We start from the raw sequence: 22037 nt of genomic DNA on the forward strand, positions 1-22037 counted from the left end.
TTTATTTCCCCTTCAACTTGTCTAATATTTGGATTAAAGGTACAGGGGCTAGACAAATCCCCCCATAGTAGGAACAACTCACAATGAAGTTTGATTCAATACAACAACACCATAACAAACATCTCAAAAAAAAAAGATCTTAGTTGCATCAACATCTCTCTGACACAATCTGTATAAAACTGAATGTACTAAGTTTACTGCAGGGTTAATATGTAGGATTATGCATGATATTCTTATTCATGTTAATTTTTCCATCCTTCATACAATATCTTCATTTTTACTATGATACACAGACACAGAAATAATTTTCAGTACTTTTTTCTTCAACCCATCTGACAATGTCTTAAAGAGAATAAAATGGCAAACAATTTAAGTCCTCAAATAATAACTATAATAATAATAATAATAAAGTTAAGGTGGTAAATAACAGTTGGATGGGAAAACAGGCAATTAAAAGTCCGTATTAAATTTGTAATTCCAAGCAATTATAATTGTAAATTTATTGGCAATAAAGTATCACACGTAAAAGTTCATTTTGAAGGATGGTTAGTGTTAAATAATTGAGGCACTGAAGCGCAATAAAGTTTTTGTAAATTTTCAGTTCTACAGGTTGCAGTGAATAACAGCTATACTTTAAAGTAATAGCAGTAATTTAAAAATGAATCATGCTTTTAAGCTCATCATACAGTATGTTTTGCACGTATAACCATATTTTGGAAAAGAACTGCAGCTGGCAGATTAATGTAGCAAAGGTGCTTTGTTAGGGTCCACCTCTGTTAATAAAGCAATATCTATGCTGGCTGCAGAGCAGATTTCAGTGATCTGTGCTAGAACGGCTTTGCCTCGAAGCCCTGCCCTCGTTTTCTGCCTGACTTCTCATCACTCTGCTCTCTATTTACAGTCATTGTGCACGGGTGTTGTGTTCTTTTAGTCTCGTGGTTGTTAACAGAAGTAGTGGAGTTCTCACTGCTGCACATTTCCATGTTAAAATATTTTAACAGTTAGTGTCCTGCTATATGTAGTGATCAATTAAACATAAGCTCCCATTTCTTAAAGTGATGAAATTGACATACCTGTGATATCATACCTTTGTATTACCTGTCAGTTGCTTAAACACTCGGCTGTTGCAGGAGGTGGAGACTGCTGGGGACAGCTGTGAGGTCGGGGGGCTCTGGCAGGATAAAGAGGAGGGTCTCCGCGAGCAGGCGGCCCACCTGCGCACCAATCTGGCTCTGAGCCACCAGGAGAACAGAGAGCTGCAGGAGAGGCTGATGGTGTCTGAGGCCACGGTCCACGCTCAGGCTGAACAGCTGAAGGACTACAGAGATCTGCTCAGTGAGTTGCTCTCAAGAACTTGCACTGTTTGAAGGAATGCAGACACACTGATAAACACATACACAAACAATCGATAGTATACAAGATTTCAGTCATTTCTCTTTTGTGTCTCTGCAGCAGAGACTTCGGTCCAGCAAGCCAGTAAACAGGTGCAGGTTGATCTTCAGGATCTGGGTTATGAGACTTGTGGTCGCAGTGAGAACGAAGCTGAGAGAGAAGACACCAGCAGCCCGGGTAACAAACATGAAAGTTTCTCTTAAATCGTGATAACCAACATTCTTTTTCTCCTGTAAAATACACTCATGAATCATGCCACAATATGTCTCTTCATCTCACCCTCCCGCAGAGTTTGATGACCTGGAGATGTGCACATCCCTGTCTCATCATCAGGACTATGAGGGTGTGGGCAGCAGCTGGTATGCTGGCAACAGCAGCAGTAACAGAGGAGCTTATGAAATAGGGGATGAGTCCTCTCTCCAGCACCTTGTCCAGGATCTGCGCTCACAGCTGACCCGCTGCCACAAGGTCATCCGTGGGCTGCAGCTGCGTGTGCGCTCCCTGTCGTCCACCAGCGACTACGCCTCCAGCCTGGAACGCACCCCTCGCAAGGTACGGCAACATTTATCAGCTGCTCTGCATCACTGACTGTTAAATTACTGAGCCTTCATAAAGTTTTTTGCTCATTTGTTTGTCTGTTTGTTTGCTTCTTTGCCATTTTATCCTCACCTTCTAGGTAAACTGGGCTTTTGAGACATCACCTGCCCCCAGCGGTGTGGAAGAGGACGAAGGCTGGATGTCTGACACGCAAGGAATTCGCTCAGGGTCCAAGCCCAGGAGGGAGCTACAAGAACTGATGGCACGAGTTGAGTCACTGGAGGCACAACTGAAGAGCTCCAGACAGGAGGGAAAAGGCCAAGCAGAAGAGGGGAAATGTGCCACCTGGCCTGGGTGAGTGGACAGAGACAGAGAGGCAGTGGTAAATGAAAGAAGGGGAGGGGGGCCTTGTAAGGGTTAGCTGGTCCCTTTATTATCCCCGTATCCTCTAAGGCATCTTTAGTTGATCTAGAATCTGTTACAAGTTGCACATGGGAATGGTTAGTCATAAGACTTAAAGCCTGCAGTTCTCTGAAACCAAACAAACCTTCCTATTAATACTGAGGTTCCTTGTGTTCCTCTCCAATGCTTTTCCTCCCTTCACAGGAAGTACAACTCTCTGATCCAGGCACAAGCTCGTGAGCTGTCCCACCTGAGGCAGAGGATGAGAGAGGGGCAGGGAGTCTGCCATATCCTCACCCAGCACCTGGGTGATACCACTAAGGTACTGTGCACCCCTCTGCATTAATTCAGTTCTTCAGTCGATGATATATTATCTGTTTTCTAGATATTACTGACACAAAATGGACCTGGGGACGTTTTATGGTCGATATTCTTATACTTGCTCAAATGCTCATCAACTTTCAGGCCTTTGAGGAGCTGCTGCGAGCTAATGATATCGATTACTACATGGGTCAGAGCTTTAGAGAACAGTTGGCACAGAGCACTGCCCTGGCACAAAGAGTGGTCACCAAGATCAGTGGACGTAAGAAACATCTTCCCCTTAATCCAGACGCTCAGAGAGCTACTTCATGTTTTACAGTTTTTTCGTTATTGTGGTCTGTTACTTTCTAAATTTTCTTTATTTTAATATTGTTTGCCTCTCCTATGCTGTTGTTTCATTTTGGTTTGTATAGGTGACCGGGCGGAGAGCCATGATGATAAGACGGGCCATGAGTTGCTTGCCCTACGGTGAGTCAACTTTATCGCGTCCCCATGGTGAATGTATGTGTGAAAAAAACAATTTCTAGCATGCCACAACTTGAGGTGGAGGTAAGGTGAGCTGTTATGTGGAGCCAGTCTGAGAGATTAGTTTGACATAGACCTCAATGCGTACATACACACACCGTCAATCATATAAAAGAGTTGCAATAGGTACAGAGTCCACTGTAGCTGTCTGCATGACATGTTATAGCCATGGTGGAATAATGGTTTATATTACATGCGCATGTGGTTGGTTGCGGACGTCCACATGTGCAGGACAGGTGAATGTTTACAAGCTTAAAGATGAGAAATCGGAATGTGGACACACATCTGAATCATAATCTGCCTAATGATTCGGCTGCAAATTTTACCGTTCAGATTATGTCTTGTATGCACTTGACAAGTGCATGCAAGTGTTTAATACTATTTAGACTCCTGGTCAATAAAATCACAATTAAAACGGGATAAATTCCAGCCTTTCAACCTTCGCCTCACCCACAGCACCCGGTTAGTGGATCTCCCTGTAAATTATAAAGTCACTTTGCAGGGCACTAGCTCTGTCCTACTGATTAGTTTACTTTGTCATGTGACATACTGCAGCACACGAGGGAGCATGCACATGGCTCCTTATGTTGGAGAGGAGACAGAAGGTTGCTGTTAATCCGCACACAGCCCAAAGTATGGATCCCTTACTGTTAAGTTGCTTTAGTTGAATAGACTTAAAGGTGCACCGCCAGCCGGGCTTAGGAGGCTCAGTGTGACTGTGTAACAGTCCTTTACTGGTGGTGCCTCACCCTGCTGAATGTAAGACTGTTGGATCTGTAAGAGGGGGTTATTTATGGATTTCTCTCATTTTGACATCTGCTCCTGTATTTATAACTACTGCATTTTTGTGGAGTTTCTGTTTTAAATTCATTTTCCAATACATTTTATTTATAAGGTCGTCTACAAGTCTGGGTAAAGTGAAAAGAACCAGAAAACAAAGATTGTAGTCAGTAGTTTTCTCTGCAGGGCCCAGCCCTGTCTGTAGTGCATCAAGGACTTGTACAGTTTCTAGACTGGACTCAGACTCAGATGGCTCCTTTGTGGAAATCTATGCTTTCTCAGAACAATTCCATATACAGGGACTCTCTGTGGTCTTTTTCTATTGGTTGAAGCCAAGCAAGAGAGACAGCCTTTTTTAGGATGCTGTTGGAGAGAGACAGGGAGTTCATGCTTCGACAGATGAAACAGTAAGAGATGCACATGTAGGTACCTCACACGGGCATATTTAACAGCTCTACTGTAAAAAAAACACAATTACTCCACCTACAGCAGAAAGTTTGCTTCAGATCATCAAAAAGATTAACGAAATGGAAAGACTGACTTTATTACTAAGCCTGAGATGTATACATTTATACTGAATGATTTTTACTTTCCAAAATGGATGAAATAGTTTTGCCTATAAAATGTCAGAAAATAATGTCCAAAAATGCAAAAAGCTATTCAGTTTAGTATCATGTATGGCAAAGAGAAGCATGAAACTCTCACATTTAAGAAGTTGTAACCAGCAAATGTTTGGCTTTTTTGCTTAAAAAGTTATTAACACTGTTATTTGATTATCAAAATAATGGCCGAATAATTTAAATTTTTCAACTAATTGATTATTTGACTAATCATTGCAGCAGCTCTACACTCTTTTCTTTTTGTTGTAAGTTTTTATATTGGTTGATTATCATTTGTAAATTATGGAGCTACATAAAAACATTCTGTCCTCAATTGTCAGTGGTTGTGAAATAGATGTAATAGTGTTGTTTCTTGTTTTCTTGTTTTGTCATGTAAAATTTAAGTATAAAAAAAGAGTTCTGTACCAGGAAATGTCAAACAGTTTTTAGTAGACACACTTGCTTCCTCTCCTTAAGCTCAGAGTGCCATAGCTGATTCTTGTCCTTGTGTGCACGTGCAGGCTTAGTAAGGCGCTGCAGCAGAAAGATAAAATTATCGAGTCGCTCCACACCAAGCTGCAGCAGCGTCCTGAGACCCCATCTAGCTGCCACGCTCTCTCTGAGACCACCGACCCATCAGACCGGACCTCCCTGGTGTCCGACGATTACAGAACCAATGAAGACTTGGAGCTGTGCTCTGATTTAGACGCCAGAGAGTATCAGGAGGAGCACCGGCTGCAGCCAGGACACGGATCAGAACCAGACGGTATTGTTGAAGCTTAATCTTTCTTTCTCTCTGTGAAATGCCTCTTCTATCCTTTCACCTTCCATTCCCCTCTTCTAGTCCGTCCATATTTCCCTCCTCCTCATGGCCTCCTCAAGTCCTCCAGCAGCTGTCCCAACATGCTTTGCTCAGCCCCTGTGGCTTTGACCAGTCAGTCCTCCAGAGGTATGGGACTCACAGATGGCTATGACTTGCAAAGAACCCAAAAATGAGATTTTCTTTTCCTCCTCTTCCTCCATGTTCTGTATCTGTCACTTCCTGTCATTCTCCTTCAGCCCTTTTCAGTGAACCTGTTTCCTCCTTCCTCTCTGTCCCCTCTGGCCCTGACGTCTGGGGTAAGGAAGTCACTTCTGACCCCCGGCCCAGGGCCTTGTCTGTGATCGCTGTTCGCCCAGAACTGGACACGCTGTACAAACAGATGAATGAGCAGAACAGGGGTGAGGGGCCAGGGAGAGTGTGTCATACGTGAAATTCAATTCTAAATTTTTAATTAAATACTTAACTTTCATAACTCTACTGTGTGTAACCACCATGTCATAGTCCTCTCTTGTCCTTTGAGTGTTTTTTCACATCATGTTTCCCACACATCTTCACTCTTTTGTGTGTGTCTTTATGGTTACAGGCTTTGAAGTTCCCCATGACAAGCCTCTGTTCACTCTCTCACCTGGTGCCCAAAACCACCACGACCTCTCCAGCTACAGCCTGCTATCCCCTCATGCCTTTCAACAGTACCAGCTGGGTGGCATCCCTGAAGGCCACTCGCTGAAGTCGGACTCAGGTCTAGTGACAGGTGGGACTTTGTGGGACATGGAGCACATGGTTCAGCCAGTTAGAAGCTATTCTGGATCATCTGGACACCAGCCAGGAAACAGCAATGCAGGTGTGAATAAGTTATGTTGTATCAATTATGTGCCTGCTCTGTATTAACATCACAGGCTATTCTTAATTTGATCTTTTTGTCTCTAGGGGTAAATTTGATAGAGGAGCACCTGCAGGAGGTGAGGTGTCTCCGTCAGCGTCTGGAGGAGTCCATTAGGACTAACGAGAGGCTCCGACAGCAGCTAGAAGAGAGACTGGCCACCACCAGGCGTGATGGAGGTACGGCAGCCCCCCTTGAGAAACACCAAACATGATCACTTCTTTCTCTCTAAGAAATTACATCAAATAACACATGTTTCTTGTCCAGGGGCACCAACAAACATCTACATACAGGGACTGGATACAGTCACTCAACTGTCCAATGAGATCAGAGTCCTGAGGGAAGAAAACTTGGGTCTACAGTCCCGCCTACAGGCCAGCACAGGTGCTATATCTGAAAGCCAACAAAATGTTTCTACTAGAATATACATGTTAACTCATTTGGACTCTCCTCTTCCCTCAGATACGTGTGAGGAGGTGGTGCAGTTGCGGGAGGCTGTGTTTACAGCACGGGCCCGCCTGAAGCAGGCAGAGCTGGAGGCCGAGCAGTGGAAGGAGGAGCTAAGACGACTCCAGACTCACAGCCAGGAGCAGGGACAGCAGATAAACACGTTAAGGCAGGAGCGACAGGCCAGTCAGGAGAGAACCAACAGGTTGTTGTGTTCATGAGCATATAAGAATTGCGCCTGTCTGTGTTTTCATATCTGTCATTTGACCACAAAGTATTTGTGCATATGTATCCTCAGGCTCCAACATGAAGTGTCTCTGCTGCAGCAGCAGCTATGTGAGAGCAGGGAGCTCATCCACTCCCTGCAGAGTGAACTACAAGTTTATGATCGAGTATGTTCCAGCACAAAGGCCAACAAAGGTCAGAATTGTAATTGTACACTAGCTACGCTTAATGTATTCCCTTTTTTAAATAGAAAAAAAACAGTTAATATAAAGTCATATGTGTGGGATTTCTTGTAGAATTCCTTACTTTGGCACCATCTGGTGGTAGTACCAAGAATGACATCATGGTAGACCATGGTAGAAGAAAGCCAACATAGACTGCTGAAATTGTTAACCAGAAGTATGTCCCAGTCTCTCCAGCAATTTTGCATTTTGTCTTCAGGCTACCTGTGTGAGCTCCCAGGTCTACCGGTGGAGCTGGGGGAGCTGCTTGGGGAGGTGAGGAGTCTGCGGGCCCAGCTGCAAACCAGCGTCCAGGAGAACAGCGCCCTCAAACAACTGGAGCTCCACAAGCAGCTGGAGCAGAAGCTGGGTGTCGGCTCTCCTCGGACTCCCTCCCTCTCTGCCCTCACTGCCAGCCCTCAAAGAGAAAACTTCTACAGACGACAGCTGCTACATGGTGAGACAGAGGCTTCTAGATGTGACTCCAAAATATTATAACACAAGCTGTTTGTGAGGCTCACCGTGCTGTGGTGTGGTTTGCGTTGTGTCCAAGCCTGGTTCTTGTATATGTGTGCTCCACAGACCCAGCTCCGTCTCCACCAGTCAGGGACATTGGTCTATTTAATTGTGGATCTCCTGGTCCTCCCTACTCAGACCTGGATGACAGCCATAGCACTGCCAATGGTGTGACTTACACTGCAACTGCATGACTGCATCTTAATCTGTCTTTGATTTGTTGGCTTATTATAGGAGAGTGTATTGCTTTGTAACAATAATAACTCCCTGTTATGATTCTAACGTGCTTGTTGCCATTTTGTTTTAGTCACTTCTGAACTCCACAAAATTCTCTCTTACATTACAAAAAATAAAATAACGTCATTTAAAGACCTTTTATTTCCAGCAGACCCTCTGGACCCTCACTCTGAGCTAGAGGGGGAGGCCCCTGATGGATCGTTTGCAAACCGTAATGGCCGCCACGCTATTGGTCATGTGGATGATTTCAGTGCTCTGCAACAGCAAGTCCTAGAGGGCCGGAGCCTCGTCCAGCGCATGGAGACCACCCTGCAGGCTTGCCTCGGCCCACCACTGCTGGAGGGCAACCAGAAACAGAGCCACGAACTGGTGAGAGCCAAAATATTATATAACAAATATTTTTAACACAGCAGTTTCAACAAATCATCAAGTAATGACTGTAGAGCACAAAAATCCACCTGAGATCTTTACGCAGGTTCTGGACTACGGATGTGTGAAGAGTCTTCTGTCCAACACCAGGACTCTGAGGCAGATCCTGGAAGAGGCAATGTCTCTGCTGAAGATGTTCTGGAGGGCAGCTCTGCCCAGCACCGATCCCTCCATCCAAAACCTGAAGAAGGTTTGGAAACACATTATGATATTTCTCGACTGGTTTGGTCTTCAAGAGCTCTGACGGTCAAACATGTTTACGTAAGAAAGTCGAGCCATGGTAACCAATGTTATTTGTGTGTGTGTGTGTGTGTGTAGGAGCAGTGCATGCAGGAGGAGATCTTGTCCCTGAAACTGCGTATGTCAGAACAGGAAGAGGTTCTTAAGGGGACAATTCAAAGACTGAGGAGCACCAGTCGCACCAAGGAGAGCATGGAGCACTTCATAGTTAACCAGTGTAAGTGTTTGTGTGCGTGTGCGTGTGTGTGTGAGAGAGTGACAGGAAAAATGTAGGAAGGGCAAGTGTAAAACAACAGACCTAATAGGGTAAAGTAAGTGAGAGAGCAATTCTCAGTAGACAACATTGCCTGTCCCTTCTTGGAAGTGTAGAGAAATTCCAGGTTGGGATTTGGACAGAAACAATAAACGATTATCCAAAAGAGCCCACAGATCTGTAATACACCAGCCTCTAGAAGGAAATGTGTTATTTTTACTGATGTCATTTGCACGTGTCAATATGTGTCGCACATATAGTGCTGATTTGTTTTTATCATCTCTGTGCTGTTGTGTGTAGTGTTGTAGTAGCAATATAACCATACCTTTTTTTCTTGTTTTTTGCAGTGTCAAGGACTCGGGATGTGCTGAAGAAAGCAAGGACGAATTTAGAGGTAAATTGCTTTATATGGACCCTCACTTATCCAGGATATCATACATAGTATAGGTTATCTGTGTGCATATTCCATACGTCACAGTATTATGTGTAAGAATATTGTATGTTGTGACTTCCCTGGTGTCCTAGACGTCTTCAATTCTTTGGTATTTATGATGTAAATTCATCACTTTTGGCTTTTGTGTCTCACTCGTTCCTTTGTCCTGCATTTGTCTCTCCTCTCCTCTCCTCACCTTTTTTAAAACCCCCAGAAGAATGAGCTGAGACTTTCCTCTCTAAGCTCCTCCTCTTCCTCTCCTTATGCTGGTAATTGTCTGACATCTCATGGCCTTGTAAATAGGTAGACATTGTCCCAGATACTCTATTTGAACAGCTCGACTGTAGTAATATTAGTAGGACTAGTCCTTCTGGTTAAAACGAGTTAAAGTAATGTTCTGATATCTGGGGCAGCCTTTACCTACGTGTGGATTTGCTTTTGTCTAATCATGCTGACATCACTGCTTCAACATCCCATCCGACAGTGAACTCCAGCCTGGTTTAACTGTTGACTGTTATTTTTAGCATTTTAATGTGTTTATAAGAGGGAAATAAAACATGGGAGATAAGGGAACTGATGGCACGCTGCTATTCTGGTCCTGAGTAGAAAACAAGATGACCCGCACACACACACACACACACACACACACACACACACACACACACACACACACACACACACACACACACACACACACACACACTGCTCACGTTGTTTTTTTTTACCTGGGACACTGCCATGGCAGTGCCTAAGTTTTTGGTATGTATGAATATTATATGCAGTGTCATGGCCGAAGCCTTAAGCTCCCTGTGTAGCTACTTAGCAAATTTCAACAAGTAAGTAAAGCTGGTTGAATGGGAGTTTTAAAAGACTTTGAGCTTTTTCCTGAAACCACAACGCTGACACCAAATTGCAAACAAATCCATCTACTAAGCTGCCACAGCACCAAAGTGTTTTTCACTTGTACATGTCCCCTGAATTAAGGCTGAGTCTATTTACAGCTTCAGAGCCTCATGTGTGTAACTACTGCCCTTCAGTCTTAGGATTGAGTGGTGTCATAGACACTTAGATTCATTCACACCACAAGGCAGGCAGCACACAGAAAAAAACAGTGAAAACACAGAAAAAAAAAAAAGTGTGTGCGTATGTCACACTAGTTATTAGGAAATATGGCCATATGGACATATAGAAATTGGGCCCCTCATCCACACCCACTCCACCCACTCTGTATTTGCTAGTCTGACTAGCTCCCCACCATTGTTACATTCGGCTTCCTTGGTCATACCAGGTGCTCCTTCACATTTTTTTCTTAGGCGGAACTTCAGCCATTGCCTCTCCGCTCCTTTCTTTTTCTCGTTCCATCTTTACTCTGGACTTTCTCTTTTAAAATCCCCGATTGTTGGTGACTCTGCATTTTTTCAGTTCGCGGCAGAGTTGTCTACTGCACATCTATCTGGCCAATTGTTTGGGCCGCACCATTTTCATAATAACAGCCCGGGGGTGGCGGGTATCAAATGGCAATTTGAAATGTGACAAATGTGTGTGTCAACACATATTTATATGTAAATATATATAAATTGTATTGTCAGTGATATATGTCAGTAAGTTATTTTAAATATCGCACTGAATCCCATTTAGGAGTCAACCCTAGACTTTTGCATGACCTTTGCACCCCCCCCCCCCCGGCTGGGCCGTGGGCCGGGGTCATGACCTCCTTTGACGGAAGGGCTGGTGTGATGTGTTTGTTTGTGTGAGGGATAGGACATTTGAGCATTTGAACAGCATTGCTTATTCTCTAATCACTCATTCTCAGCTCTTCATCTGCAAGCAGTCGTATTTTGGGGATTTTATGACAACTAATATTAAGCACAGCAACATGCTCCTTGTTGCGGTGTTACTTGTTTTAAAGGAAGGTTTGACATTTTGGGAAATACGCTTATTTGCTTTCTTGCCGAGAGTTAGGTGAGAAGATTGATACCACTCCCTCTCCTGTATGCTAAATGTGACGCTAGAGCTAGAAGTTGGTTAGCGTAGCTTAGCATAAGGACTGAAAACAGCTATCCTGGCTGTGTCTAAAGGTAAAACTAAAATCAGCCAGTACCTCTAAAGCTCACTAATTAACAGTGCTTTCAGGCAACTAGTGGAGAAATTATAACTAACTATAAATTGATAAAATTGGTTATTGTGTTTTCCATATTAATGGAGGTAAAACAAAAAACAAAAATTTCACAAACTTCTAATGTTACTTCTAACCCTTCTAACTGTACTTCATATCAAGATTTCTTTTAGATAATGTTGTATTTGCATCTTTACTGCAAACAGCCCTCTGCTTTACTGTCTTGCATTTAGTTGTGCAGTTCTGGCATCTTTTTAGGAGAATATTAACTGTAGATATATAAATTAATCTGAAAAACGTACCATTTTTTAAGCCCTGAGTAGTGTCAGCACTGTTCCTCTCAGGCTGCAGACAGACACAACAACTCACTGTAAGCCAGCCTGTATGTAGCCTGAGAGGCGAAACCTAGGGCCAAGGCAGACCTCTCCCCACACCACACCACACCTTGCTGCTCCTTATTGCATTGGGGGCACAATAATAACGGAAAGTGACACAAATGTGTTAGAGTGCATCGACATTTTTATCATCTCAGATCTTCTCTCAACTGGATTATGGTGGCTGGACAGCAAGAGAACAACCTGACAACAAAACAAAAGAAAATCAACCTGAAACAATAAAAGTGAGGAGGACAAAAATAAGATTTTGAAAAATGAGGGGGAGATGTGGCCCCCATCGCAAGTGGAAATTACACCGCTGTGCTAAGCTAGGCCATTTCCTGGCTATAGTCTCATGTTTACCATACAGACACGAGAGTACTATCAATCTTCTCATCTAACTCTGCAAGAAGGCAAATAAGTGTATTTCCCCAAATTTTTAACTATTCCTTTAAAATTTCACCTCGCCAGCAGTTTGTTAGTTTTATCAGGCTGTCTAAGAATTGTTGAATAATAACTTACATCTTTTTTTCCTCCTCTCCTTTTGTAACTAAATCCAGCTGAGGGCCCAGGAGGTGCTGCCAGAGAGCAGCCTGCTGATTGCAATTTCCTGAAGACCAGCGGTGCTTCCGGAGCCTCCGGGGCTGCAGCCAATCAGCGTCCGGCGGCAAGAAAGCGCAGCAGCCAATGCCTGCTTTAGACTTTTAAAGAACCAGCCTCAATGCACCACCTCTGACCTCTGACCTCTATGCTGAAACAGCCAAGACCCCTCCCCTACACACATCCGCTATCAGCCCTCCATACCAGCCTGCCCTCTCCCATCCGCCACCACCTTCCTCACCTCATCCATGAGAGTGCTTCCACCCTTCCCTCCTCTGGGCAATATGTGTACAGTATAATCTGCACCTTGAGCCTTACCAAATTCCCTCCACTCTCTCAGCAATTTTGTCACTGTCTGCCCGCTCCCCCCGCTACACGCATTATTGTCTTTGAGTGATTCAGTCAGCAATTTGCCTTGTCGTGTGTGTGACAGAGGAAGGTATTTGAAATGTGCCTCTGATGGTTTTAGTGACGTGTGTCCTACTGATGGAGCTGGTTGAAGATGCTCTTAGACCCTGATCCTCAGACCAGATGTATCTTTTCAATCTGGTTGCAGTGAAATGTTTAGGGTAATCGTGGTAATTTAAGTTACTGTCAATTACCTTGTATTTTTAGAAATTTAGACAAATTTTAAATTGGAGAATTTTTTTTAATTCAAAGTTAGACTTCAGAGAATTAAACTTGTGACTTAAAATAAAAAGTTTCTATAATTTGCCACCAGATCTGTTTATAAGAGCATCCTCTCCTGGGAGCCAGAAAGCCAGAAAGCCTGATGAACAGATGTTCATGAATGTTTAAAATAGCTTGTGAGAGGAATTCTACACACATATACACGCATATCTATATGCGTGTGATCGAACACAGCTCACTGGAAGACAAGACATCCTCAACTATGACTGCCACCGAAATGTTTACTTCTCGTGGCGCTTTTATTAACAAGGAAATCTTTTTTGCAAATACAATGCAAAGAACAATGACACCCACAATGTATCATTAAGACACAGTGGAGGAATGTAGAGGAGGTAGGTGATCACTGCTACATAGTTGTGTACTAGCTATATTTGTATTTGTGGAGGAAGCTTATGAACGGTATGTCAGCCATCAGCCAAGGGTTATGAATAGCAGAACGAAAACCAGAGAAAGGTTCCATTTCAGTCACAAGCCTCCTCTTTTACCTCCTAACGGTGCTTTTTGGCATCAAACTGCTGTCATGAAAGTACTGCAGACAGGAGAGTTGGATCAGTTAAATTCTTAAGGCCACTTTCTGTTTGGTCGGTTGTACACCACAGTATGTTAAAAAAAAAAAAAAAAAAAAGAGGTCAAAGTGCTCAAATGGAACCTGGCTAAACACGCGTATTCAAGCTCCTCTGTAGGAGTTCTCATACGAGCATGTGCAATAATAACATTGTTTCTTGAATGATCATGCTGCACCGGGTTATTATTTCTTTGCCTAACACTGGATTATTAGTCACACTCATAATAATGTTAGGACACGATCAGAGTAATGATTGTACTTTTTTTTCTGGAGTGTTGATGCATGACAGAGATTGGTAAATGGTAAAACATCTAAGCTATGGAACAGGGAATTGCCAATACTTGCCAAAGTTTGAACTTTGAACTCTTTACTTCACTTTGACTTGCCTTATCCATGTGAATGACACACTGTCTAATCAGACTGTAGGGATACCGAAGTGTCTTTTATCAGAGGGGATCTAGAACCGTGGAGACGGTAACCGTTAGACAGCTGGTTTATTTTATTTCAAAATATGCGACAAAAATGAGCTCCTTTTTTGGACCAAAACTCAACAGTGGATTTTCTCACAAGGTCATATGCTATAGTCTTTATGTTATTTCTCTCGGTTCAGGCCGTTTTAGCATTCCCATGGTAATGGCAATATAGGTTATCAAGTTCTTATAGATGACACAAACTTTGGCAGGATACTGGTGGGATCATTGTTCTATAATTCACTCACTTATAACAGTTCATCTCTACATTTAGTTTGATGTGTTTTCCTAATGTATATTTGCCATTTTATGCTGTAAATAACCTGCTTTTTCCGTATGAACTTTTGTGTGTGTGTGTGTGTGTGTGTGTGTGTGTGTGAGTGTGTGTGGTTGTGTGTGTGTGTGCATGTGTGTGCCTGAGTGTATGTGAAAAAGCATCCAACATTTGCTTTTTGCAAAGTTGATTATCTGGGTAGCTGTGCAATAGCTTTATATATTTTATTTTGATGTTAAACATCATTGTATTTCAAGTATGTTTGCTACATTCACTTCCTGCAATGTATGATTTATATGCAGTGTATGTTAGAGGATTATGTCACTTTGAATCAATTAGTCTCATAGATGTGTCTGATAAGAAACCATTAAAAATGCCTTCAAGATATGTAAGACACTGATCACAAAATCATCCATCTATAACAAAGCTCTGATTAATGTTCGCTTGCCTTTAAATTTAGCTTGAGAGCTTCTTCGATCTGCTCTCAGTGGTAGAAATGGCCTTGAACTAGTGCTTGTCTACCTGGGATCTGCCAAATTAGGTTTTATCTGTCTAGAGTCTTAGGAAAAAGATGAAAGTTGCCAAGTATTTCAATAGTGGTAAAAAGTTTGATATTTCCTTTTGAATTTAAAGAAATTAAAGGGAAAAGCTTTGAAGAATTGTCTAGTTTAGAAAAAAAAGCCAATGACTAGAAAGATTGTGAAACACTGGATTCACAAAGCACCTTGTTAGAGCGTAAACAAAGCCTTATTGCTATTTGTAATTAAAAAGGGAATTAAATTGCAGTTTGAAACAATGTATTTTTGGTCCTGAGTTGCGTATGTATATACTGCTATTTGATTGGTGCAGCTTTTATGTGATTGGAAAGCAGCTTTGTTTCTGAGTTTGTGTATAATGAACTAGGAAGCCGATACAGGACTCATATGGATCCTGTCTCTGATGACAGTTAACAGTGTGTTGCGTTGGCATAAGTATTATCAATGAAAGATTTTTGGGAGAGAATGAATTAAACACTTAAAAACTTGTGTGGTTTATTTTTGTTGAATGCAGTGTTTTGGTTCTAATTTAATGTTTCTTTTATATTTGGATCCCCATTAGCTTCCTTTTTTCCTTTTGCTAGTAGATAGAAGTTTACACCTGAGTTCATTAAAGAGTAATTTAATACAAGGCTGTTGCACCTCTGGCCACACCCATGAGTGATGTCACAATGTACTGACACACCCTGGGGTACACTTTTACATCACTGTAACAAGGTGAGAAGTTAAAGCACTGGAGTAAAGCAGAACAAGCAACTACTTTACTCTTTTACTCTTAGCCTTTGAAAACATTTTTTTAACTGATTAACAGAAATAAAAACTTGTGTATTAAGAACAGACAAAAGTGTGTCTTCTACTGAGAATTCAAAATAGTAGCTACTTGCAACAGTAGGTTGCAAGTTCAGGAGAAAGTTTTGTAATTCCAACTATAAAACAGTATTGCTGAAGTGTAATACTTGCTTCAAGACAAGGGTGTAAAAAAAACAAAACAACAAAAGTCAAACAAAACATACAATCATTCCCCTTAAACTAAGCTTAACAAATTTAAAACTTCTAATATGCACCCAAAAGAGTATGTCTTTAATCCAGAGTATTAGCTTCTTACACTAGGAAGAAGACAAAAAGACAGGAGTTTGGACCAGCATGTCCTCTCTTTATTTGCAAACAAGTAAAACTTCGTACGGTGAATCATCACACTGGTTCGGCAAAGCACTTTAAAACATTCATGAAACGGTTGTAAAATTCAAGTTTTGGTTTTAGCCTTAAATTACTACTCCTACAGCTTTTGTCCATACTCTCTTATCATATCTGTAAGTCTTAAAAACTCTTTGGACAAAACTTTATGGATAGGCTCAACATTCACAAAATACTTTCACTGTCCAGTTGATCACCAACAGGATTCATGAAAGCCCCTTTTATAGTTCTGTAGAGTATCAACTGTGGGTATATACTGGACTGTAAGTACAGACTATTAAACAACACCAGTTACAAGAGACAAAAATAACTTTTAAAGCCACCATATTTCAAAATACAGATGAGCTTAAATGATTATAAAGCACACACGTGAGCAAACTTTGCACAACATTTAAATTCATGGCAACTATTCATCCTCATAGCCCTATTTATTGTTCTGAAAATGTGCCTGTAATCACATTTTGAGGTGTGTGATTTGCTTCTGAATGTGTACCGCACTCAGTAAGAGTGCCATATCCTCATAAGTTACAGACATTCAATACATGCAAAGCAGCAAGTTGAAACAGTTTGGGTGTACACGCCTCTGTCTATGACTGTACATGTAACAGATACATACAGTACATTTCTATTTGATAAACAGAATTCAGTATAGATGCACACACATATAAAGCACTGCAAGTTCATCATATCAAAAAAAAAGAAAAAGCACTAATTGGGTTCTTCTATAGTCCAGAGAAACTACAGTACAAGAGTTGTCTGCTGCATAGTTAAAAGCTTCTATCGACACTCCTGCTCGCAGGATGGTAAAGTGCTTGCAAAATTATGTCAAGATAAAGGCAACAACAGAACTAAACATTGACCTTTGACCACCGTTCCCCATTTGGAAAGTGGGTTTTCCTCTAAAAATAGACAAGTATTCCATCTATACTCACGTTTAAATTAACGAAAACTGAAATTGTGAGAAATTCAACTTAGTAATGTGTATTGACAGCATCAGATCAGGTTTACTGCTGCCTCTTAAAAAAAATTTCAATACTTTTCTTCAGCAGGTTATTGCACTTCATGTTCAAGCAAAGCCAAGTCTGCTGTTCTCCTCAGCAACTCGAACCTGACTACGGCCCTGATCAACTCATTCTGTGATTCTGCATGCACATCCCAAGAGAAACGTCAAGTCAGTTAGTTAAAAACTTAACTGAATCAGTTGAATGAGGATATGACGACACAAAACCTATTATCCCATTTTTGATCCATACCAGAAACACTCAAAATCCCTCACTTAATGAGAGCATTCATGGAATAGATCATTCACAGATCCTCTATCTGCCAAGGTGGCATTTGACATGGCTATACAGAAAAAAATAAAAAAAAAATCCTCTTTTTACACACGAACATGCATATAATCACAAAGTGCAGCGAACACTCAAATACACACAGTGTTTTAGTCAGTCTCTTTTCTGTCGGTAGATGTCACAGGTAAAAACCACAGTATGGTTTTTCTTCTCTCGCCAACACCCTATACACACGCACACACACACACACACACACACACACACACACACACACACACACACACACACACACACACACACACACACACACACACACACACACACACACACACACACACACACACACACACACACACACACACACACACACACACACACACACACACACACACACACACACACTTTGCTACTTTTGTTCAGAGCCCTATGTAGACAGAAGTGCAACCTTTAAAAAAAACAAACAAAAAAAACAAGCCACAGTCACAGCCACTGGCCTTGAGCTCACCTGTAAACTTGTTTAAGTGCAAGATTTGGCTTAATGTGATGATACAAAAAACAAAAAAAACAGCAAATCAGCAGAATACAAACAGGCTGCTTTCTAAAAGCACTCTGAAGCACCCAAGTTGAGGTTTAGATAGGCTTGTAAAGCAGAGAAGTGACATATTTCTTCTTGTATCTGTGAGTCGCACTTAACACCATCACTCCATCCTACACAGGGAGAAAAATACACAGGCAAGCTGCCATTAGTGGGATCCATACCAACAGAGAAAATAAACAGAGTGAGAAGAGTGACAAGTATTTCAACTCTTTCCAGCAGACCTACCTTTATTGAGAGAGCGTAGAGATGATTTAACATGACGTGGTTGGGTTCAGGCAGTAGGGCAGGGTCACACTGACAAGACAGAGTAAGAGGAAAAGTAACAAATAACATAAAAAAAATGGTAAGCAATGATAAAGAAAATACAGTATTAAATCAGAGGTATAAATAGGGAAATGTGGCAATGGGAAAGGTATAGACACTGACAGATATATTGGTGTCTTTGTTGAGTATGACTTGAAGGAGGTGAGGAGGGAGTATCGGTGGGGCTTTGAAATGCTCCTCGGGTCTGAAGATGTACTGCTCCTGTCCATATGGACCTGGAGGGGAGCTGGATAGATCTGTGAACACACAAGAGAAACAACCACACTAGTAAAGTTTCGACATTTCCTAAAATTTTCCATTGCTAAAAGCCTTTGCTACTTTTCTGTCACTGTAAATGAGTTGATATCTGCTGGTAAGTGTACAAAAACAACAAATGTTCACAGGGATGATAAGGAGAACGGATCTGCAAGTATCCGGCCCAATCAGCAATGGTTTTGAAGAGATTCTGCCCAGTCCCTGAGACTATTCAAATTATTTTTTCATACATTTCCAAACCATCCAGGTCTGTTTGTGTGACCTGTATTGGAACATAATAACACTATTCCAGGAAGTACTGATGTGAATTGGTGAAATTTCATTAGCTAAATAAGAACCCGTATTAACAGTGTGTATGCAGGCTGACCTGATGTGTCTGAGCACTCCAGAGAGTCAACCTGCAGCGCATCAAACACCTCAAAGTCAGACTTCTTCACCTGGATCAGGTTGTTGATGGTGCCAAGCTGGCTGGTTACCACTGGCTGCAAAAGAGAAATGTTCCCAGAAGTCACGATCGAGCATAGCATAATTATTATTTACAACACTATGCACGCATTTCGCTGGGTATTAGAGAGACTTAAAACGCAGTTATTAGTAAGGGCTGAAGATTTTAAAAAGGCTTACAGCAGTGTTTGTATGGTTTTTCTGGGTTTTTGAAGGCCCAATAACATGACAATAGCAACATTAACAATATCAGTCACCACTGGTGAGTTTTGGAATGGATGAGATTATCCTGTCAATTTTGTGTTGATTTCTTTTATACTGTCTAGATCCCCTTAGAGGCTCCTATCCTTTCACGTTTATACCTTCATAAATCTCTGCAACACGCCAAAATTCAGTGTCTGGAACTTAAATTTTCCAAATCAAAACGCTGAGCAAAAAACTTGTACAGTATAAAAATGTTTTTTTCTAGATTTCAGTCTAAGTGGTGAAAGAAAGAACTTAATGAATGGAAACACTAGTAACATGAAAATGACAAGAAGAGAATGATGTTATACCTCAGAAGAATCATAGACCCATTGCCCATCTACAAAAAACTTGTACTGGTGCTCTCCTTCAGGCAGGTCCAGGATCGCTACGAAGTCATTATGGCTTTGGAGAGAGGAAGAAAAAGAGTATTAGTGCAATACTGGGCTTTCCTCTCTGTTAAAACAAATGGAATTTGTGGTTACAGCTTGGATGTAGTACAACTGGGGTAAATGTCATTGCCATCCAAATAAGGATAAAAGTGAGAATGTACTGATATCTACAGCAAAATCAACCCCGTTTACCTCTTATTTAGTGGTATCTTCGTGCTCCAGTTATTAAAGGAACCAGCTATGTAGACCTCCTTCCCTCCACCCGCCCATCGGATCACAGTGGGTCGAGCCTGAGGGCCCGTCTTCACCAGGTCATCCATATCTGGGGTGAATTCTTTCTCTCCTAATGCCTAAAAGCAATTCATTGCAAATCTTAACTGCAAGCTGTTTTTGGAAAAAATAAAATAAAATCCAACCTCACATGTGGCATTGAGATCAGCAAGTTGTTCTTGCAGAACAAACCAGGTTCTGCACAGTAATCTGTATTTCAATATTTTTCCAGTAGTACCTTGGACTCAGGCCCATGGGTGTTGAAGATGTTGGGGTCATCTGTGCTGTCCACCATCTTGCTGCTGGGTTCTTGGTCTTTGTGACTGCCGCTGCTGTCTGAACGGTGGGCTTTGGATCCATGGCGATCTCCCGACACCCTGTCACTTGTGTTGCCCATAATGCCTCACTATTTTCAGTGCTACTGGAAAGAAAAGACAAACTGTAAACTAATGGATTCTAACTTACCATTCAGAAACGAGGGAGCAGATTAAAAATTCAAAACAGACTGTAAACTAGAATCACTAATGAACAACATAATGTGTTAACTTCATGTCTTTGTTTATAACTTCTGTAAAGCTGATAAGGAGTTTGTCCACAAATGGTGGACAAAGTCACTGATGACTTTTTTTTTTTTTTAAATCTTAATATGGCGGAAAAAGCCCCAAGATGCCTGTTCTGCCGTTTCCTTATATGTTTACTTTTTCATTGTACGACCTATGGTACCAATACAAAGTATTGAGATACTATTGACCAATGATTGCCAATACGTTATTAATATTAAGATCAATCACAGTGAACGACAATCATAGCACTACCCCCACTATGAACCCCGTATGAATTATGATAACAATGTATTGACAAACCATGACAGGCACAAACTGGGGCTGGCATCAGGCTATCATGATATCTAAACACAAATGTGACTTGAAATTGAACATTTAATCTGACAACCGACACCATACATCTAGGAATGGGTAATGGTTTCCAGATAAATCATCTGCGAGCATGATGATCAACAGAAAGGCTAAAATGCTTAACGACAAGCTAGACAGAGACGAGTTAGAAACTGTGGCTGTCCGGTAACTGTGAACCTGGACTTGGCAGAACAGATCAGACCACAACAACCGCTTAACGCAAATACAATCATCCTGTCAGACTTACACAGTGCCAGCAACAGGTTTTAGCTTCACAAGCTAACCGCACATAAACAAATTCATACACCGTAGTTAAGAGCGTACATCTTGCTAGCTGTAAACTACCACAGTCTCCCCGCTGTCTTTTCAGCTGTGCCCACTGAAAATTACTTCGGCAGAATATTTTTAGCTGCTGCTGACAGTTAGCTGGCTAGCTGGCTAGCCGTTTGTCTAATGAACAAGGTCGGAATCGATTGAGATAACGCGACGAAAACTAACCGTCTGCTCCACGGAACAACGACAGAAGCGTATAAACTTACCGCTAACAGCTGCTGTTATTCCGTAATTCCCGGAGGGCCCACCTCTTTATAATAACTGCAGCGCCGTTGTGCTTCAACTACGGTGTGCGGCTAGGACAAAAAGAGTTCGACACCTCGGCAGGGAGAAGGACTGCTAGGTATGTCTGTGAGGAAACGCAAAATTCGTCAGCCGGGGAAACTGAGGGTCGTTCACAGTTTTCATACAGATGCAATACAAAAAACAGTGAGATCACATAACCTTTACTCAGGGGAATATATAAAATTCGACAGGTACTATAACAGTGACTTTAAAGCAGCAGGGGTGTTGCTGACTTTGGCAGCATTATGTGATGCCCGGCTGGGTGGAGTGATATGTTGATTATCACTTGTATCTAAACTTCTTTTTATAAACTCATTTTTATTATTATTCTTATTGTTCTTCTTCTTATAATTAATGATAATAATATGGATAATACTAATAAAAATGTTCTTGGTGGTGTCTATAATCTATGTTAAATTGTTGGTTTGGTAGAGTGGATGTTTGTCTACCTTGGCCTGGGTAAACACTGAGTTCAACTCTGCAGGTATTGCTTCGAGTGCCTGTCTAGACATCAGTAGACCGACCTTACTATCCTCACAGTGTTGTCATTCTCCTCTTGGAAGATAGTGTCTTATCAAGGCATAGATTTTCTTCTGAGAAACTCTTTATGA

General features: G+C 41.7%; 2 protein-coding genes across 15 annotated transcripts in view; one reads left to right on the forward strand and one right to left on the reverse strand.

Annotated features, from left to right (window-relative positions):
* The window catches only part of LOC120798499 (myomegalin-like), a 45831-nt gene extending 32164 nt beyond the window's left edge, over nucleotides 1-13667 (forward strand). For 2 of the 8 annotated variants that reach the window (XM_040142774.1, XM_040142765.1), the window contains 23 exons: nucleotides 1131-1335; nucleotides 1453-1569; nucleotides 1682-1944; nucleotides 2069-2283; nucleotides 2536-2653; nucleotides 2797-2914; nucleotides 3066-3120; nucleotides 5078-5322; nucleotides 5401-5505; nucleotides 5616-5777; nucleotides 5963-6220; nucleotides 6307-6438; nucleotides 6527-6643; nucleotides 6722-6911; nucleotides 7005-7126; nucleotides 7373-7609; nucleotides 7735-7836; nucleotides 8054-8274; nucleotides 8381-8524; nucleotides 8653-8791; nucleotides 9175-9221; nucleotides 9475-9529; nucleotides 12311-13667. In XM_040142774.1, coding sequence (XP_039998708.1) covers nucleotides 1131-1335; nucleotides 1453-1569; nucleotides 1682-1944; nucleotides 2069-2283; nucleotides 2536-2653; nucleotides 2797-2914; nucleotides 3066-3120; nucleotides 5078-5322; nucleotides 5401-5505; nucleotides 5616-5777; nucleotides 5963-6220; nucleotides 6307-6438; nucleotides 6527-6643; nucleotides 6722-6911; nucleotides 7005-7126; nucleotides 7373-7609; nucleotides 7735-7836; nucleotides 8054-8274; nucleotides 8381-8524; nucleotides 8653-8791; nucleotides 9175-9221; nucleotides 9475-9529; nucleotides 12311-12450 — 3507 coding nt within the window. In that variant the 3' untranslated portion in view covers nucleotides 12451-13667. The remainder of the gene's footprint in view (nucleotides 1-1130; nucleotides 1336-1452; nucleotides 1570-1681; nucleotides 1945-2068; nucleotides 2284-2535; nucleotides 2654-2796; nucleotides 2915-3065; nucleotides 3121-5077; nucleotides 5323-5400; nucleotides 5506-5615; nucleotides 5778-5962; nucleotides 6221-6306; nucleotides 6439-6526; nucleotides 6644-6721; nucleotides 6912-7004; nucleotides 7127-7372; nucleotides 7610-7734; nucleotides 7837-8053; nucleotides 8275-8380; nucleotides 8525-8652; nucleotides 8792-9174; nucleotides 9222-9474; nucleotides 9530-12310) is intronic. The other 6 variants (XM_040142766.1, XM_040142768.1, XM_040142769.1 and 3 more) reach the window with 6 other exon arrangements.
* A 4040-nt stretch (nucleotides 13668-17707) lies between these two features.
* On the reverse strand, nucleotides 17708-21472 carry prkab2 (protein kinase, AMP-activated, beta 2 non-catalytic subunit). Of its 7 annotated transcripts, none has more exons than XM_040143257.1 (8): nucleotides 21348-21472; nucleotides 20133-20312; nucleotides 19817-19974; nucleotides 19544-19637; nucleotides 18913-19027; nucleotides 18393-18526; nucleotides 18192-18260; nucleotides 17708-18076 (listed from the first exon to the last, which is right to left on the reverse strand). In XM_040143257.1, the coding sequence occupies exons 2-8, from the start codon at nucleotides 20289-20291 to the stop codon at nucleotides 17999-18001; spliced, it is 807 nt and encodes a 268-aa protein (XP_039999191.1). In that variant the 5' UTR covers nucleotides 20292-20312; nucleotides 21348-21472; the 3' UTR covers nucleotides 17708-17998. The 7 variants fall into 7 exon arrangements, with proteins under 7 accessions (XP_039999191.1, XP_039999192.1, XP_039999194.1 ...); XM_040143258.1 differs by having other exon boundaries at nucleotides 20133-20315; nucleotides 21348-21469; XM_040143260.1 differs by lacking the exon at nucleotides 21348-21472 and adding an exon at nucleotides 21307-21327.
* Nucleotides 21473-22037: the final 565 nt, after the last annotated feature.

Source organism: Xiphias gladius, chromosome 14, assembly GCF_016859285.1.
Source record: "Xiphias gladius isolate SHS-SW01 ecotype Sanya breed wild chromosome 14, ASM1685928v1, whole genome shotgun sequence".
NCBI classification, from domain to species: Eukaryota; Metazoa; Chordata; class Actinopteri; order Istiophoriformes; family Xiphiidae; genus Xiphias; species Xiphias gladius.